The sequence below is a fragment of the Salvelinus namaycush genome, chromosome 30 (genome assembly GCF_016432855.1).
Source record: "Salvelinus namaycush isolate Seneca chromosome 30, SaNama_1.0, whole genome shotgun sequence".
NCBI classification, from domain to species: domain Eukaryota; kingdom Metazoa; phylum Chordata; class Actinopteri; order Salmoniformes; family Salmonidae; genus Salvelinus; species Salvelinus namaycush.
In genome coordinates this window covers 22,052,559-22,071,565 of record NC_052336.1, presented here as the reverse complement: position 1 = coordinate 22,071,565, position 19,007 = coordinate 22,052,559, and the positions used below count along the sequence as shown (strand labels likewise).

Here is a 19,007-nt window from a genome sequence, read left to right as displayed (position 1 = left end):
TAAACCAAGATAAACCACAGCCTGTCGTTTCAAATGGTTCATAGTGGGCAGAACAAGTGGGCAGGGCCAAGAACGAGTTAGTGAGATCCTATTGGCGCGTTCTAGCAATGTTTTGAAACTTTGTCAAAGGGTAAAGTCTACAAAACCTTATCCACTCTGTTCGTAACAAATTATAGTTTGGGGAACAGATTTTTTGGGGGGAACTGTATTGAGATAAAATTATGAGAAAATTAGCACAATGTCGGCCAAAATCCATAGCGTTCCATCTTCTCCCACTGCCGGCCACTCGGCTTCCGCTCACTATCATATTTGTTACATTATTTGAGCGAGTGGAAACGCCACTCGGATGCTTCACATTTATGCATCCGGTGAAATATCTGTCTCGTTGTGCTATCTGTGGTAATAGTTCCCGGATCGAAGTGACACAACAATTGCAACTTAGATAGTTTTGAGTCGAGTGTTACAGTAACTAATTTGAGAATTTAGACTAAGGTTTCAACGTTTGAATATCAGCAAGGCTACTTTGTTGCACCATTATATGAAATGGGACGAAAGGTTATATTAGCGACGTGCTCCTTGAATCAATGGGCACTAGATTTTGACGGAAACTTAGAGAGAATACTGAGAAGTAAGTCCGAATAAAATAGTTGAGTATCACACTCTGCAAGATTCCCCCGAAATAAAAATCGTCGAATTGAAGATGCATTGTCCATTTAACTTAAACTGTAGTGGGTTCATATACAGAGCTGTTTTAAAGGTAATATGGTGTTGTAATGATTTATAGACATTCCACTTATAAGCCTGGAGTATGCTATACTAGGCTACTTGTTCTGCGGGAATAGCATGCAAGTCTTGCAATCAGGACTCTGGACATGCCATTCAATTTAATAATGATATCTTTCTCATGACTAGGTATCGCGATAGCCAAGTCTCAGGGGGCTAAATACAGACTGGGACCAGAACTGGAAATATGGTATTTATAATTTACATCTCCTTCATCAAAGTTCTGATTGTTGAGTACATTACTGTATACAGTACGTAGCATAGAGCAAACATTTAGCTTATTAGACAAATTTGTTTGTGGTCTTTTTATTTGACTCCTATAAAGCTCTGTGCATTTGCATATAATAAGCATCCTACATGGTTATGCCTGCTCTGAATTTCCATTAACTTTCCCTCAACCTCCTCTCTTTCTGTCCCTGGTCATCAGTGGGTATGGCTGTGCAGACCACTTCTACGAGTCAGACACCCTGCTGCACTGCTTCCAGGTACTTGGGAAGCTGCTGGAGTCACCTGTCACCCAGGACATCATCTGCGATGTTGGCATGTCAGTCACACTTCTCACAAGCACTTCAGCTCGGTTGTCCCTCTCTTTGCCTCCTGGACTATCATTCCCCACTAAACAGTGTATGTTGTAGTAAGATTTCCGTAACCTGTGGCTAATGTTCTCTATGTCCCCCTCAGGCCCATCATGCATCATAATGTTCGGTATAACTGCAGAGTCATTTTCCTCAATGGGTAAGTCTCGGAAATAAGCAATTCTGAATTGATGTAGGTTATGTGCATCGTCAATAGCAAGTAGGTGTAATTGTTCACAATTCTTACCCTCTTTTTAAAGGAAAATCTTGTTGATCCGACCCAAGATGCTGCTGGCCAACTATGGAAACAACCGGGAGTTCCGCTGGTTTTCACCATGGAATAAACTCAGGTTAGTGATCAACATTGAATCTGCACAAGAAAGCCTTCCTTCTGAACATAATGATAATACTTTGATAAACAGTGAAATTAGAGAGATTTTCCGGTACTTTTGTATACTTTTTAGCCAGTAGTTCAGAAAGTAAGGCTTACAAGCCAAAAGTAGTCTCAGAAAATTGCATACTATGTCACATATGTTCAGATATGTGCACCATGTCATTGCTCTCTCTCTCGCTCTGCTGTGTGGGCATCTTGCTAGCTGACACTCAAATGGCGAGGGGCTGAAGGGGGAAAATGTTGGGAAAATGGCGCAGCACAGCTTCCAGAAAACAGTTGCTTTCAAACTAGGGATTTCGTAGCTAATTGAAGTAAGACACTAATTCTGCTCATAGATTATGCATGTATGAACTACAAATGGACACATCCAGCCCAAAGCGGGATGTTTAAAAAATACTTAGTAGTCGCAAAGGTTCAGGGACGTCTTTAAATGTTTAGGTCAAAGCAGATTTGGCACGTGGAAAAGGACACTAATCCATATTTTTCACATCACACATAACATATACGCATTTTGCTGCACCTGTCAAAACACCTGCAAATCTCTGTACGTGACCATTAAAATTTGATTTGAACATGGCATTATTGTGTTTGTCTGCCACAGACATGTGGAGGAGTACTTCCTGCCCAGGATGATCCAGGACATGACAGGACAGGTAGGATCCATCTCTCTTTAATGGCAGGGTGTTGGTATGCACTAACAAGGATCAGTGATAAGAGTATTAGTATTATTTGCACATTTCTTCATTTAAAGAGAATCGGCACCATTAATATACAGTACCAGTCAAAAGTTGGACACACCTAATCATTCAAGGGTTTTTCTTAATTTTTACTAATTTCTACATTGTAGAATAATGGTGAAGACATCAAAACTATGAAATAACACATGGAATCATGTAGTAACCAAAAAAGTGTTAAACAAATCAAAATATATTTCAGATTTTTGATTCTTAAAAGTAGGCATCTTTTGCCTTTGACAGCTTTGCCCACTCTTGGCATTCTCTCAACCAGCTTCACCTGGAATGCTTTTACAACAGTCTTGAAGGAGTTCCCACATATGCTTGGCATTTGTTGGCTGCTATTCCTTCACTCTGCGGTCCAACTCATCCCAAACCATCTCAATTAGGTTGATGTCAGGTGATTGTGGAGGCCAGGTCATCTGATGCAGCACTCCATCACTCTCCTTCTTGGTCAAATAGCCCTTACACAGCCTAGAGGTGTGTTGGGTCATTGTCCTGTTGAAAAACAAATGATAGGCCGACTAAGCGCAAACCAGATGGGATGGCGTATCGCTGCAGAATGCTGTTGTAGCCATGCTGGTTAAGTGTGCCTTGGATTCTAAATAAATCTGACAGTGTCACCAGCAAAGCACCATCACACCTCCTCCATGCTTCACGGTGGGAATCACACATGCGGGGATCATCCGTTCACCTACTCTGCTTCTCACAAAGACACGGCAGTTGGAACTAAAAATCTCACATCCATCGGTCTAATGTCCATTGTCCGTGTTTCTTGGCCCAAGAAAGCCTCTTCTTCTTATTGGTGTCCTTTAGTAGTGGTGTCCTTTAGTAGTGGTTTCTTTGCAGTAATTCGACCATGAAGGCCTGATTCACACAGCCTCCTCTGGACAGTTGATGTTGAGATGTGTTAGTTACTTGAACTCTGTGAAGCATTTATTTGGGCTGCAATTTCTGAAGTGCAGTTAATTCTAAGTGAATGTATCCTCTGCAGCAGAGGTAACTCTGGGTCTTCCTTTCCTGTGGTTGTCCTCATGAGAGCTAGGTTCATCATAGCGCTTGATGTTTGTTGCAACTGCACATGGAAACTTTCAAAATTCATAAAAATGTCTGCATTGACTGACCTTCATGTCTTAAAGTAATGATGGACTGTCGTTTCTCTTTGCTTATTTGAGCTGTTCTTGCCATAATATAGACTTAGTTTTTTACCAAATAGGGCTATCTTCCGTATTTATTTATTTTTATTTAACTTTTATTTAACCAGGTAGGCAAGTTGAGAATAAGTTCTCATTTACAATTGCGACTTGGCCAAGATAAAGCAAAGCAGTTCGACACATACAACAACACAGAGTTACACATGGAGTAAAACAAACATACAGTCAATAATGCAGTAGAAAAATAAGTCTATATACAATGTGAGCAAATGAGGTGAGATAAGGGAGGTAAAGGCAAAAAAGGCCATGGTGGCGAAGTAAATACAATATAGCAAGTAAAACACTGGAATGGTAGATTTGCAGTGGAAGAATGTGCAAAGTAGAAATAGAAATAATGGGGTGCAAAGGAGCAAAATAAATAAATAAATACAGTAGGGGAAGAGGTAGTTGTTTGGGGTAAATTATAGATTGGCTATGTACAGGTGCAGTAATCTGTGAGCTGCCCTGACAGCTGGTGCTTAGAGCTAGTGAGGGAGATAAGTGTTTCCAGTTTCAGAGATTTTTGTAGTTCGTTCCAGTCATTGGCAGCAGAGAACTGGAAGGAGAGGCGGCCAAAGGAGGAATTGGTTTTGGCGGTGACCAGAGAGATATACCTGCTGGAGCGCGTGCTACAGGTGGGTGCTGCTATGGTGACCAGCGAGCTGAGATAAGGGGGGACTTTACCTAGCAGGGTCTTGTAGATGACCTGGAGCCAGTGGGTTTGGCGACGAGTATGAAGCGAGGGCCAGCCAACGAGAGCGTACAGGTCGCAGTGGTGGGTAGTATATGGGGCTTTGGTGACAAAACGGATGGCACTGTGATAGACTGCATCCAATTTATTGAGTAGGGTATTGGAGGCTATTTTGTAAATGACATCGCCGAAGTCGAGGATGGGTAGGATGGTCAGTTTTACGAGGGTATGTTTGGCAGCATGAGTGAAGGATGCTTTGTTGCGAAATAGGAATCCAATTCTAGATTTAACTTTGGATTGGAGATGTTTGATGTGAGTCTGGAAGGAGAGTTTACAGTCTAACCAGACACCTAGGTATTTGTAGTTGTCCACATATTCTAAGTCAGAACCGTCCAGAGTAGTGGTCGACCGATTAATCGGAATGGCCGATTAATTAGGGCCGATTTCAAGTTTTCATAACAATCAGAAATCGGTATTTTTGGGCGCCGATTTTGCCGAATATATATATATATATATATATATATATATATATAAAAATGTTATACCTTTATTTAACTAGGCAAGTCAGTTAAGAACACATTCTTACTTTCAATGACGGCCTAGGTACGGTGGGTTAACTGCCTTGTTCAGGGGCAGAACGGCAGATTTTCACCTTGTCAGCTCGGGGGATCCACTCTTGCAACCTTACAGTTAACTAGTCCAAAGCTCTAACCACCTGCCTCTCATTGCACTCCATGAGAAGCCTGCCTGTTACGCGAATGCAGTAGAAGCCAAGGTAAGTTGCTAGCTAGCATTAAACTTATCTTATAAAAAACAATCAATCAATCATAATCACTAGTTATAACTACACATGGTTGATGATATTACTAGCTTATCTAGCGTGTCCTGCGTTGCATATAATCGATGCAACGCTGGGGGATGATTTAACAAAAGCGCATTTGCGAAAAAAGCACAATCGTTGGACGACTGTACCTAACCATAAACACCAATGCCTTTCTTAAAATCAATACACAGAAGTATATATTTTTAAACCTGCATATTTAGCTAAAAGAAATCCAGGTTAGCAGGCAATATTAACCAGGTGAAATTGTGTCATTTCTCTTGCGTTCATTGCACGCAGTCAGGGTATATGCAACAGTTTGGGCAGCCTGGCTCATTGCGAACTAATTTGCAAGAATTTTACGTAATTATGATATAACATTGAAGGTTGTGCAATGTAACAAGAATATTTAGACTTAGGGATGCCACCCGTTAGATAAAATACGGAACGGTTCCGTATTTCACTGAAATAATAAACGTTTTTTTCTCTCGAAATGATAGTTTCCGGATTCGACCATATTAATGACCTAAGGCTCGTATTTCTGTGTGTTATTATGTTATAATTAAGTCTATGATTTGATAGAGCAGTCTGACTGAGCGATGGTAGGCAGCAGCAGGCTCGTAAGCATTCATTCAAACAGCACTTTCGTGCGTTTTGCCAGCAGCTCTTCGCAAGCACAGCACTGTTTATGACTTCAAGCCAATCAGCCTAATGGCTGGTGTAACCGATGTGAAATGGCTAGCTAGTTAGCTGGGTGTGCGCTAATAGCATTTCAAACGTCACTCGCTCTGAGACTTGGAGTAGTTTTCCCCTTGCTCAGCAAGGGCCGCGGCTTTTGTGGAGCGATGGGTAACGCTGCTTCTGTTGTCGATGTGTTCCTGGTTCTCGCCCAGGTAGGGGCGAGGAGAGGGACGGAAGCTATACTGTTACACTGGCAATACTATAGTGCCTATAAGAACATCCAATAGTCAAAGGTATATGAAATACAAATGGTATAGAGAGAAATAGTCCTATAAATACTATATTAACTACAACCTAAAACCTCTTACCTTGGAATATTGAAGTCTCATGTTAAAAGGAACCTCCAACTTTCATATGTTCTCATGTTCTGAGCAAGGAACTTAAACGTTAGCTTTTTTACATGGCACATATTGCACTTTTACTTCTCCAACACTTTGTTTTTGCATTATTTAAACCAAATTGAACATGTTTCATTATTTATTTGAGGCTAAATGGATTTTTATTGATGTATTATATTAAGTTAAAATAAGTGTTCATTCAGTATTGTTGTAATTGTCATTATTACAAATACATTTTAAAAAATCGGCCGATTAATCGGTATCGGCTTTTTTGGTCCTCCAATAATCAGTATCGGTATCGGCGTTGAAAAATCATAATCGGTCGACCTCTAGTCCAGAGTAGTGATGCTGGACGGGCGGGCAGGTGCAGGCAGCGATCGGTTGAATAGCATGCATTTAGTTTTATTGTATTTAAGAGCAGTTGGAGGCCACGGAAGGAGAGTTGTATGGCATTGAAGCTCGTCTGGAGGGTTGTTAACACAGTGTCCAAAGAAGGGCCAGAAGTATACAGAATGGTGCCGTCTGCGTAGAGGTGGATCAGATACTCACCAGCAGCAAGAGCGACATCATTGATGTATACAGAGAAGAGAGTCGGACCAAGAATTGAACCCTGTGGCACCCCCATAGAGACTGCCAGAGGCCCGGACAACAGGCCCTCCGATTTGACACACTGAACTCTATCAGAGTTCAATCATTTGAGAAACCAAGGCTATCGAGTCTGCCGATGAGGATGTGGTGATTGACAGAGTTGAAAGCCTTGTCCAGGTCAATGAATACGGCTGCACAGTATTGTTTCTTATCGATGGCGGTTAAGATATCGTTTAGGACCTTGAGCGTGGCTGAGGTGCACCCATGACCAGCTCTGAAACCAGATTGCATAGCGGAGGAGGTGCGGTGGGATTCGAAATGGTCAGTAATCTGTTTGTTGACTTGGCTTTCGAAGACCTTAGAAAGGCAGGGTAGGATAGATATAGGTCTGTAGCAGTTTGGGTCAAGAGTGTCTCCCCCTTTGAAGAGGGGGATGACCGCAGCTGCTTTCCAATCTTTGGGGATCTCAGACGACAAGAAAGAGAGGTTGAACAGGCTAGTAATAGGGGTTGCAACAATTTCGGCAGATAGTTTTAGAAAGAAAGGGTCCAGATTGTCTAGCCCGGCTGATTTGTAGGGGTTCAGATTTTGCAGCTCTTTCAGAACATCATCTGACTGGATTTGGGAGAAGGAGAAATGGGGAAGGCTTGGGCGAGTTGCTGTGGGGGGTGCAGTGCTGTTGACCGGGGTAGGGGTAGCCAGGTGGAAAGCATGGCCAGCCATAGAAAAATGCTTATTGAAATTCTCAATTATAGTGGATTTATCGGTGGTGACAGAGTTTCTTATCCTCAGTGCAGTGGGCAGCAGGGAGGAGGTGTTCTCCATGGACTTTACAGTGTCCCAGAACTTTTTTGAGTTTGTGTTGCAGGAAGCAAATTTCTGCTTGAAAAATCTAGCCTTGGCTTTTCTAACTGCCTGTGTATATTGGTTTCTAACTTCCCTGAAAAGTTGCATATCACGGGGGCTGTTCGATGCTAATGCAGAACGCCATAGGATGTTTTTGTGTTGGTTAAGGGCAGTCAGGTCTGGAAAGAACCAAGGGCTATATCTGTTCCTGGTTCTAAATTTCTTGAATGGGGCATGCTTATTTAAGATGGTGAGGAAGGCATTTTAAAAAAAATAACTAGGCATCCTCTACTGATGGGATGAGGTCAATATCCTTCCAGGATACCCGGGCCAGGTCGATTAGAAAGGCCTGCTCGCTGAAGTGTTTCAGGGAGCGTTTGACAGTGATGAGTGGAGGTCGTTTGACCGCTGACCCATTACGGATGCAGGCAATGAGGCAGTGATCGCTGAGATCTTGGTTGAAAACAGCAGAGGTGTATTTAGAGGGCAAGTTGGTTAGGAGGATATCTGTGAGGGTGCCCGTGTTTACGGCTTTGGGGTGGTACCTGGTAGGTTCATTGATAATTTCTGTGAGATTGAGGGCATCAAGCTTAGATTGTAGGATGGCTGGGGTGTTAAGCATGTCCCAGTTTAGGTCACCTAGCAGCACGAGCTCTGAAGATAGATGGGGGGCAATCAGTTCACATATGGTGTCCAGATCACAGCTGGGGGCAGAGGGTGGTCTATAGCAGGCGGCAACGGTGAGAGACTTGTTTTTAGAGAGGTGGATTTTTAAAAGTAGAAGTTCAAATTGTTTGGGTACAGACCTGGATAGTAGGACAGAACTCTGCAGGCTATCTCTGCAGTAGATTGCAACACCGCCCCCTTTGGTCGTTCTATCTTGTCTGAAAATGTTGTAGTTAGGGATGGAGATATATATGTATACTACCCCTACCTTGTCACAACACAACTGATTGGCTCAAACGCATTATGACGGAAAGAAATTCCACAAATGAACTTAACAAGGCACACCTGTTAATTGAAATGCATTCCAGGTGACTACCTCATGAAGCTGGTTGAGAGAATGCCAAGAGTGTGCAAAGCTGTCATCAAGGCAAAGGGTGGCTACTTTGAAGAATCTCAAATATAAAATCTATTTTGATTTGTTTAACCCTTTCTTTTAGTTACTACATGATTCCATATGTGTTATTTCATAGTTTTGATGTCTTCACTATTATCCTACAATGTAGAAAATAGTAAAAATAAAAACCCTGGGATGAGTAGGTGCGTCCAAACTTTTGAATGGTACTGTATATGTGCAGCAATCAATAGTATCATCCATTTAATGTTATTGTTCATGAAATTCCTTTCCATTGTTCTGTCTCCTGAAGGACACTGTCCCCTTTGGTGACTGCGTCCTCTCAACCAAAGACACCTGCATCGGGAGTGAGATCTGTGCAGAGCTGTGGAACCCTAGGAGGTACATTCAATGAAGAGTCTCAAATGAAGGACTTTTCTTTTCAAACCTTTAATCAATTTCTGTAATGAGTTGTGTGTCCTTAGTTATTTGTGTAATGGATTGAAGGAGAGCTCAAATGTTTTTGAGAGATTAAGTGAGATTGCATATGTGAATAAATATATACAGTGTGTGTGTGTGTGTGTTTTTCTAGTAAGCTACGGTATGTAATGATGTATGTGGGAATGTCATGTGCTTGGCAGCCCCCATGTGGACATGGGTCTGGACGGTGTGGAGATCTTCACCAACTCCTCAGCCAGCTACCACGAGCTACGCAAGGCAGACCACAGAGTCAACCTGGTTAAGTCAGCCACCACGAAGGTGATCATACACACACGAACGGACGGACGGACACATGCATGAACACACGCACATGTTATACAGCCCTTCAAACTCAACTCTGGACCTGGAAGCCAGTTCCACTGCATTTTTTTATTGTTCCCCTCTAATCAGGGACTGATTTAGACCTGGAACACCAGGCGTGTGCAATTAATTATAAGGTAGAACAGAAAACCAGCAGGCTCCGGACCACGTAGGGTAAGAGTTAGGTACCCCTGTTATGCAGTATGTTTAGTGAGAATAGAGGTACTGCATGTTGCCTGCCCAGTAACCACTTGGAGGCACTGTTTTGTCATTATAATACTGCTCCAGTTCATAGTGTTTTGCCTACATGTATATTTTGCTTAGTATGAGTTTGGGTAACACTTATCATCACATTGATCCTAGACGTGTGTAATAACACTAATTACTAGATAACAACATTGTTGTTACATGTTATTTTAGTAAATTGTTATTGCATAGTAATGATGTTGAGCGGTTTCTGATATTACAAGTGGACTAAGGACAATTGTGTTGTTTTGCACAGAGTGGGGGGATCTACATGTTTGCCAATCAGAAGGGTTGTGATGGAGACAGACTCTACTATGATGGTTGTGCCACGGTGGCCATCAACGGGGACATAGTGGCCCAGGGAAGACAGTTCTCCCTGGATGACGTGGTAAGGACAGGTTAAACATAACAGAATGTAAATGTGAGAATATCTTACCGCCTGTTATTTCACCCTCACTTCACACACCAGGGTGAGCTGTGTTTGATTATATGGTTGGCCAAGTCAGCATGTTGTATAATGTTATCGTTAATGCTAGCCATTCCCAAAGTGAACTCTTGGACTGTGTGTGTGTGTGTGTGTGTGTGTGTGTTGCAGGAGGTTGTGACTGCCATTCTGGATCTGGAGGATGTCCGCAGCTACAGAGGAGAACATTGCCACCCACATGTGGTGAGCTGACATCTCTCTTCAAAACAGGGCACTTTTTACTTCTCAGAAATGGTAGGTGTGATTCAGAAACGCATTACTCCCCAAGTGAAACTAGCCACACAAGGGGAACCAGAGGTAATCCTGTTCAACATTCAACTCCTCAACCCAAGGCTCTGTCTCTGTCCGGTGTCGTCTTTCCTCCCTATACTGGGTACACAGAGAGAGTCCCTTCAGTTATTGACTCAGACTCAAAATAGCATGCCGGTTACATTTTAAATGTCACATGGTTTGCTGATATGTCCTCTGCTCCACTGTGTCCAGGAGTATGAGCACAAGCCGTGCCATCGAGTCAAAGTGGACTTCTCCCTGTCTGATTGTGAAGATGTCTACCTCCCCACTCACCAGCCCATTGAGTGGCAGTTCCACACCCCTGAGGAGGAGATTAGGTATGGTACCCCCTGACAAAGACTGTGATCACAAGAGTGTTGTGTGCTTAAATGCTTCCCATAGTAAATAGTAGCTATTTTTGACTGTGTCTCCCTGTATTTCGTTTTTTCACCATGGAATCATTGGAAACAGACAGCGATAGCAGCCTACTATATTGCCACACATTGGATTCAGGAGCTTGGCGTGTGACATTCATTTACCCTGACTGCTCCCTTTGTGTCTGAAACTGAGCTGCCTGTCTTTGGTGGAGCCAATCCCTGTCTGAGAGAAGTTAAAACTAGAGAAACTTTTTTTTTAAGCTACTTTCCAGATCATGTGACTGCCCACCTCTTTACAGTTTACAGTGTACACATATATACCCTTCCCTTCATGTGACAAACAGCACAGGGCCTTCATTCTAACCTGCAATTTGACCCATGTCAAATACATGCACATGCGTGTCTCTGTGTTCTTGTCTTTGGTGTCTTCAGCCTGGGTCCAGCATGTTGGCTTTGGGACTACCTGAGGAGAAGTGGTCAGGTGAGTAGTGATATATTTGGTTTAAATGATGTGTAAATGTGCTTATGCGTACCTGCTTATTACTGAATATTTGTACTAAATATACAAAATGTACTGAATATTTATATTGTCTGTCTATCTCTATCCATAAACACTCCTGTTATTCCCTGCTCCAGGCTGGTTTCCTCCTGCCTCTCAGTGGTGGTGTGGACAGTTCCTCTACAGCCTGCATTGTCTACTCCATGTGTGTGCTGGTCTGCCAGGCAGTCAGAGATGGCAGTGAGTACTGGACTGGATACTGTACAGGCCCATAGTGTTTTGTTGTGTCCCACAAGTGACACAAAAGCACATGGCTCCTATTTTAAAGTTTGACATTGCATTCAGAGTTTGTCACTACAGCTTCTGACAGCTACAGCTTCAGCTTCTTCCCTCCCTCTCCCTGTATCAGACACCCAGGTGCTGGAGGATGTTCAACGGGTAGTGAATGATGTGTCCTACACCCCCCGGGACCCACGGGAGCTGTGCGGACGCATCTTTACCACCTGCTACATGGCCAGTGAGAACTCCTCAGAAGGAACCCGTAACAGAGCCAAAGAGCTGGCCTCTCAGGTTGGCAGGTGAGCGTCACTGGCCCCATCATAGTTGGGCAGGTTACAGAATAACAAATTAGAACACAATGAGACTCGCATCTGTTCTAAATCTCACCTTATGCTTTTCTTCAAAAGTTATTTTTCTTCTTTGTATTTATCTTGTTTATTCAGCTCACACATGAACCTCAACATCGACATGGCAGTGAAAGGCATGCTGGGAATCTTCTCCATGGTTACGGGAAAGTGTCCCCAGTTCCGTGCTAACGGTGGAAGCACAAGAGAAAACCTTGCCCTACAGAATGTGCAGGTGGGTTGAGTGTCAAGGAGTACTCCAGTACATTGTTCAGGTGTTACCTGAAACACTTCAACAAAGCAGAAACCCGTTATTGCAAAATGAACCCAGAAAATGGTTTCTGAGATGAGCAGAGCTTTTCCCCTCGCTTGTATTTCTCTTTAATCGCACCATTTACTTGCATTTTCACACATGCTCACCACAATCCTCACACTATCATGTTCCAGTTAAACGGTCTGATCTGAGTAAGCAATTGTGTGGTGTGTGAATTGTATGAAACCCTTATCCACTATCCTGTCCCTTCCAGGCCCGAATCAGGATGATTCTGGCCTATCTCTTTGCTCAGCTCAGTCAGTGGGCAGAGGGGAAACCTGGTGGCCTCCTAGTCCTTGGCTCAGCCAATGTGGATGAGAGGTTAGTGAGTACTAGAGAATGTCAATGTTTCTTTATTAAATAGTTTTTTTACTATGTGCTGTCTGCTTCAGTCCAACAGAAAAGTACAAAAAGTGTATGATCCCTCTTTGTATAGACCCCTCTCTGTATTTGACCTTCACCTCAATACCCCTCTATTCTGCAGCCTCACTGGCTACTTCACTAAGTATGACTGCTCCAGTGCTGACATCAATCCCATTGGGGGCATCAGTAAGACAGACCTAAAAAGCTTCCTGCAGTACTGTGTCGAACAGTTCCAGCTCACCGCCCTCAAAAGGTGAAGCACGCTGCTCTGCAAACCCGTCTTCTTCTCTGGGACAATACAAAACAGTCAGTATAATGTCAGGAGACTCACCATGTTGGCAACTGTCTTTATGTCCTCTGTAGTATCATGGCTGCACCTCCCACTGCAGAGCTGGAGCCCCTGACGGACGGCCAGGTGTCGCAGACTGATGAGGTAACGAGTCAGCATGTCACCTCAAGTGGAGCCAGATGTGGCCTTGGGCCCTCTGATTATGTTGATCGTTGTGGGTGTGGGCCAACCACATATGAAGTGACAACTTATTTTTCTTTCTATTTGTTTCTTTTCCTCACATACTGTGCACACACTGCTATGATTGACCGTTCTTTATACGTATTAAGAAAAGTTGACATTTCAGACTTACAGGTGAAAGTCATACCATAAACCCTCAGCTCTATTCAGCTTGACTACTGTTGTTATTGTCCCGCCATGTTTTTCTTCTGTGACTGTGTGACTCAACTTCCCCTGTCTATATATACCACCTCACAAGCTTGGAAAATTAATGTCTCTTCAGGGATGTCATCTGCGCACATGGTTTGTTCAGTTATGGTGTAATCTGACCTCCTCCTTATCCCTTGCTGTCGTCCTCTCTCTTGCTCTCTCTGTGTCCCCCTCTCATTAGTCTGATATGGGGATGACATACTCGGAGCTGTCTGTGATTGGCCGGCTCAGGAAGATCTCCAAGTGTGGCCCGTACAGCATGTTCTGCAAACTCATCCACACGTGGAGGGAGGCCCTCTCCCCTCTACAGGTCACTCTACACCCCTGTATCGCACACCGTTTACTATTTTCATACTATTAAATGTCTGCCATGTAAAATTAGGAATAATCTCAATGATAGTGTTCTGTTTCACACAAAGTCATGTTTACACTGAGTGGACAAAACATTAAGAACACCTTCCTAATTGAGTGTCGAAAGCGCTCCACGGGGATGCTGGCCCATGTTGACTCCAATGCTTCCCACAGTAGTGTCAAGTTGGCTGGATGTCCTTTGGGTGGTGGACAATTCTTGATACACATGGGAAACTGTTGAGCAGCGTTACAGTTCTTGACACAAACCGGTGCGCCTGGCACCTACTACCATACCCCGTTCAAAGGCACTGAAATATGTTCTCTTGCCAATTCACCCTCTGAATGGCACACATACACAATCCATGTCTCAATTGTCTTAAGGATTAAAGGTCCTTCTTTAATCTGTGTCTTACCCTACATCTACACTGATTGAAGTGGATTTAACAAGTGACATCAATAAGGTATCATAGCTTTCACTTGGATTCCCCTGGTTAGTCAGTCATGGAAAGAAGTGTTCATAATGTTTTGTACACTCAGTGTATGCTATCTAATTGTATGATTTGAGAATAACACTTCTTCTGACCATTTGACATTTCAGGTGGCGGCCAAAGTGAAACACTTTTTCCAGATGTATTCTGTGAACAGACACAAAATGACAACTGTGACACCATCCTACCACGCTGAGAGCTATGGCTGCGATGACAACCGCTTTGACCTCAGGCCATTCCTCTACAACACTCGCTGGTCCTGGCAGTTCAGAGCCATTGATAATCAGGTGGGGATCTGACAGTCAACATGACATTTTGTTTTATTTGACCTTTATTTAACTGGGCAAGTCAGTTAAGAACAAATTCTTATTTACAATGACGGCCTACCCCCGGCCAAACCCTCCCCTAATCCAGACAACGCTGGGCCAATTGTGCGCAACCCTATGGGACTCCCAATCACGGCCGGTTGTGATACAGCCCGGGATAGAACCTAGGTCTGTAGTGACAACTCTAGCACTGCGATGCGGTGCCTTAGACCGCTGCACCACTCAGGATTATTTTACTGTGGATCTCTCACATTTGGTTGTTCCCTCCTCAACGGCTTTATCGGATTTCATTTAATCTCACAAGAATTGTGAATGTCCGCTGAACATGGTAAGTTACACTGCCTGTCACCAAGGGAGTACCCCAAGGCTCGATCCTAGGCCCCACGCTCTTCTTAATTTACATCAACAACATAGGTCAGGCAGTAGGAAGCTCTCTCATCCATTTATATTCAGATAATACACTCTTATATTCAGCTGGCCCCTCCCTGGATTTTGTGTTAAATGCTCTACAACAAAGCTTTCTTAGTGTCCAACAAACTTTCTCTACCCTTAACCTTGTTCTGAACACCTCCAAAACAAAGGTCATGTGGTTTGGTAAGAAGAATGCCCCTCCTCCCACAGGTGTTATTACTACCTCTGAGGGTTTAGAGCTTGAGGTAGTCACCTCATACATGTACTTGGGAGTATGGCTAGACGGTACACTGTCCTTCTCTCAGCACATATCAAAGCTGCAGGCTAAAGTTAAATCTAGACTTGGTTTCCTCTATTGTAATCGCTCCTCTTTCACACCAGCCAGCCAAACTAACCCTGATTCAGATGACCATCCTACCCATGCTAGTTTACGGAGACATCATTTATAGATTGGCAGGTAAGGGGGCTCTCGAGCGGCTAGATGTTCTTTACCATTCGGCCATCAGATTTGCCACCAATGCTCCTTATAGGACACCACTGCACTCTATACTCCTCTGTAAACTGGTCATTTCTGTATACCCGTTGCAAGACCCACTGGTTGATGCGTATTTATAAAACCCTCTTAGGCCTCACTCCCCCCTATCTGAGAAATCTACTGCAGCCCTCATCCGCCACATACAACACCTGTTCTGCCAGTCACATTCTGGTAAAGGTCCCAAAAGCACACAAATCCATGGGTCGCTTCTCTTTTCAGTTCACTGCAGCAAGCGACTGGAATGAGCTGCAACAAACACTCAAATTGGACAGCTTTATCTCAATCTCTTCATTCAAAGACTCAATCATGGACACTCTTACAGACAGTTGTGGCTGCTTTGCATGATGTATTGTTGTCTCTGCCTTCTTGCCCGTTGTGCTGTTGTCTGTGCCCAATAATGTTTGTACCATGTTTTGTGCTGCTACCATGTTGTGTTGTCATGTGTTGCTGCCATGCTATGTTGTTGTCTTAGGTTTCTCTTTATGTAGTGTTGTCTTGTCGTGATGTGGGTTTTGTCCAAAATGTATATACAGTGGCAAGAAAAAGTATGTGAACCCTTTGGAATTACCTGGATTTCTGCAAAAATTGGTCATCAAATTTGATCTGATCTTCATCTAAGTCACAACAATAGACAAACATAGTGTGCTTAAACTAATAACACAAAAAATATTGTATTTTTCTTGTCTATATTGAATACATAATTTAAACATTCACAGTGTAAGTTGTAAAAAGTATGTGAACCCCTAGGCTAATGACTTCTCCAAAAGCTAATTGGAGTCTGGAGTCCGCTAACCTGGAGCCCATTCAATGAGATGAGATTGGAGATGTTGGTTAGAGCTGCCTTGCCCTCTAAAATATACTCACAAAATGTGAGTTTGCTATTCACAAGAAACATTGCCTGGTGTGAACTATGCCTCAAACAAAATATATCTCAGAAGACCTAAGATTAAGATATGTTGACTTGCATAAACCTGGACAGGGTTACAAACGTATCTCTAAAAGCCTTGATGTTCATGGTAAGACAAATTGTCTATAAATGGAGAAAGTTCAGCACTGTTGCTACTCTCCCTAGAAGTGGCCGTCCTGCAAAGATGACTGCAAGAGCACAGCGCAGAATACTCAATGAGGTTAAGAAGTATCCTAGTGTCAGCTAAAGACTTACAGAAATCTCTGGAACATGCTAACATCTCTGACGAGTCTACGATACCTAAAACACTAAACAAGAATGAAGTTCATGGGAGGACACCACGGAAGAAGCCAATGCTGTCCAAAAAAACAACATTGCTGCACGTCTGAAGTTTGCAAAAGTGCACCTGGATGTTCCCCAGTGCTACTGGCAAAATATTCTGTGGACAGATGAAAATACAGTTGTTGTTTGGAAGGAACACACAACACTATGTGTGGAGAAAAAAAGGCACAGCACACCAACATCAAAACCTCATCCCAACTGTAAAGTATGGTGGAGGGAGCATCATGGTTTGGGGCTGCCTCAGGGCCTGGACAGCTTGCTATCATCGATGGAAAGATGAATTCCCAAGTTTATCAAGACATTTTGCAGGAGAATGTTAGGCTATTTGTCCGCCAATTGAAGCTCAACAGAAGTTGGGTGATGCAGCAGGACAACGACCCAAAACACAGAAGTAAATCAACAGAATGGCTTCAACAGAAGAAAATACGCCTTCTGGAGTTCTGACCTCAACCCGATTTGAAATGCTATGGCATGACCTCAAGAGGGCAGTTCACACCAGACATCCCAAGAATATTGTTGAACTGAAACAGTTTTGTGAAGAAGAAATGGTCCAAAATTCCTCCTGACCGTTGTGCAGGTCTGATCTGCAACTTCAGAAAATGTTTGAGGGTATTGCTGCCAAAGGAGGGTCAACCAGTTATTAAATCCAAGGGTTCACATACTTTTTCTACCCAGCACTGTAAATATTTAGTGTTTTCAATAAAGACATGAAAACGTATACTTGTTTGTGTTATTAGTTGAAGCAGACGGTGTTCGTCTATTGTTGTGACCTAACTGAAGATCAGATCAAATTTTATGACTTATTTATGCAGAAATCCAGGTATTTCAAAAGGGTTCACATACTTTTTCTTCCCAATGTATATACACTGCTTTTCAAAAGTTTGGGGTCACTTAGAAATGTCCTTGTTTGTGAAAGAAAATAGGGGAAAAAATTGTCCATATAAAATAACATGAAATTGATCAGAAATACAGTGTACACATTGTTAATGTTGTAAATGACTATTGTAGCTGGAAACTGCAGATTTTTAATGGAATACCTACATAGGCATACAGAGGCCCATTATTAGCAACCATCACGCCTGTGTTCCAATGGCATGTTGTGTTAGCTAATCCAAGTTTATCATTTTAAAAGGCCAATTGATCATTAGAAAACCATTTTGCAATTATGTTAGCACAGCTGAAAACTGTAGACTAGTTCTAGAGCTGTATCTGGAGCATCAGCATTTGTGGGTTCAATTACAGGCTCAAAATGACCAGAAACAAAGACCTTTCTTCTGAAACTCGTCAGTCTATTCTTGTTCTGAGAAATGAAGGCTATTCCACGTGAGAAAAATCTGTCTTTTGTTTCAAAATACCCAAACTTTTGAACGGTAGTGTGTATGTGTATAATACAAATAAATTATATATATATATATATATATATATATATAATTTATTTGTATTTTTTTAATCGTCCCCGCAGGAGGCCCTTTGGTAGGCCGTCATTGTAAATAAGAATTTGTTCTTAACTGACTTGCCTAATTAAATAAAGGTTCAATAAAATAAATAAATATTGTTATTTCATACACAGGTGTCCAAGATGGAGGTTGGGAATGACTACCACGACTAAGGCTCCTCCCAATGCCAGAGCAAAATCCCAAAGAACTCATCTGAACTGTGACAATAAACACTGTAGTGCAACTCCAAACACTCTTACTGTACACACAATGCCTTCTTACGGTACAGTATTCTAATTTCTGAAAATAGACCTAGGTTATTGATTGATATTATAGACTCTAACAATGAAGGGTATTCAAAATGAGTATTTTGTGTCAGTGGTTCAGCATGATGTGCATTAATTATGTTGTCGTTCTACATGCTCTAGGCCAGCTTAAACTGGAGGTCAAAAGGAGTAACAATGTCTTGTTAAAAATATTCACAACAGTCTATTCTCTCAGGTTCAAATACAATACACTTGTTTATTGAAATAGTGATGTACAGCTTTACTATTAAACACGTTTTATCTTGTTTTGTACTGTTATCAATGATGTGTATTACATGAGTCTTAAGTGGTAACATTTACTACCAAGGAAGTGGCAAACCGAAAACGAGTAAGTGTGAAACGTCTTCTACGCACCCCTTTTATTGGCGCGTAGAAAGCTGCTGACTAACAAAATAGAGAGTAAACTACCACTAGACCTTAAGTAGACTACC

At 42.5% G+C, this 19,007-nt stretch overlaps 1 protein-coding gene across 2 annotated transcripts; it reads left to right on the top strand.

The window, feature by feature from the left end:
* The first annotated feature begins 405 nt into the window (after window positions 1–405).
* On the top strand, window positions 406–18,822 carry nadsyn1 (NAD synthetase 1). Of its 2 annotated transcripts, none has more exons than XM_038969213.1 (21): window positions 406–628; window positions 913–973; window positions 1,211–1,327; window positions 1,465–1,518; window positions 1,619–1,708; window positions 2,354–2,405; window positions 9,074–9,162; window positions 9,402–9,519; window positions 10,064–10,195; window positions 10,403–10,474; window positions 10,775–10,899; window positions 11,371–11,419; window positions 11,575–11,677; window positions 11,847–12,015; window positions 12,160–12,295; window positions 12,588–12,694; window positions 12,858–12,989; window positions 13,100–13,169; window positions 13,636–13,764; window positions 14,404–14,580; window positions 18,385–18,822. In XM_038969213.1, exons 1-21 carry the CDS (start codon window positions 544–546, stop codon window positions 18,421–18,423), a joined length of 2,106 nt encoding a protein of 701 aa, XP_038825141.1. In that variant the 5' UTR covers window positions 406–543; the 3' UTR covers window positions 18,424–18,822. The 2 variants fall into 2 exon arrangements, with proteins under 2 accessions (XP_038825141.1, XP_038825142.1); XM_038969214.1 differs by lacking the exon at window positions 406–628 and adding an exon at window positions 645–757.
* Window positions 18,823–19,007: the final 185 nt, after the last annotated feature.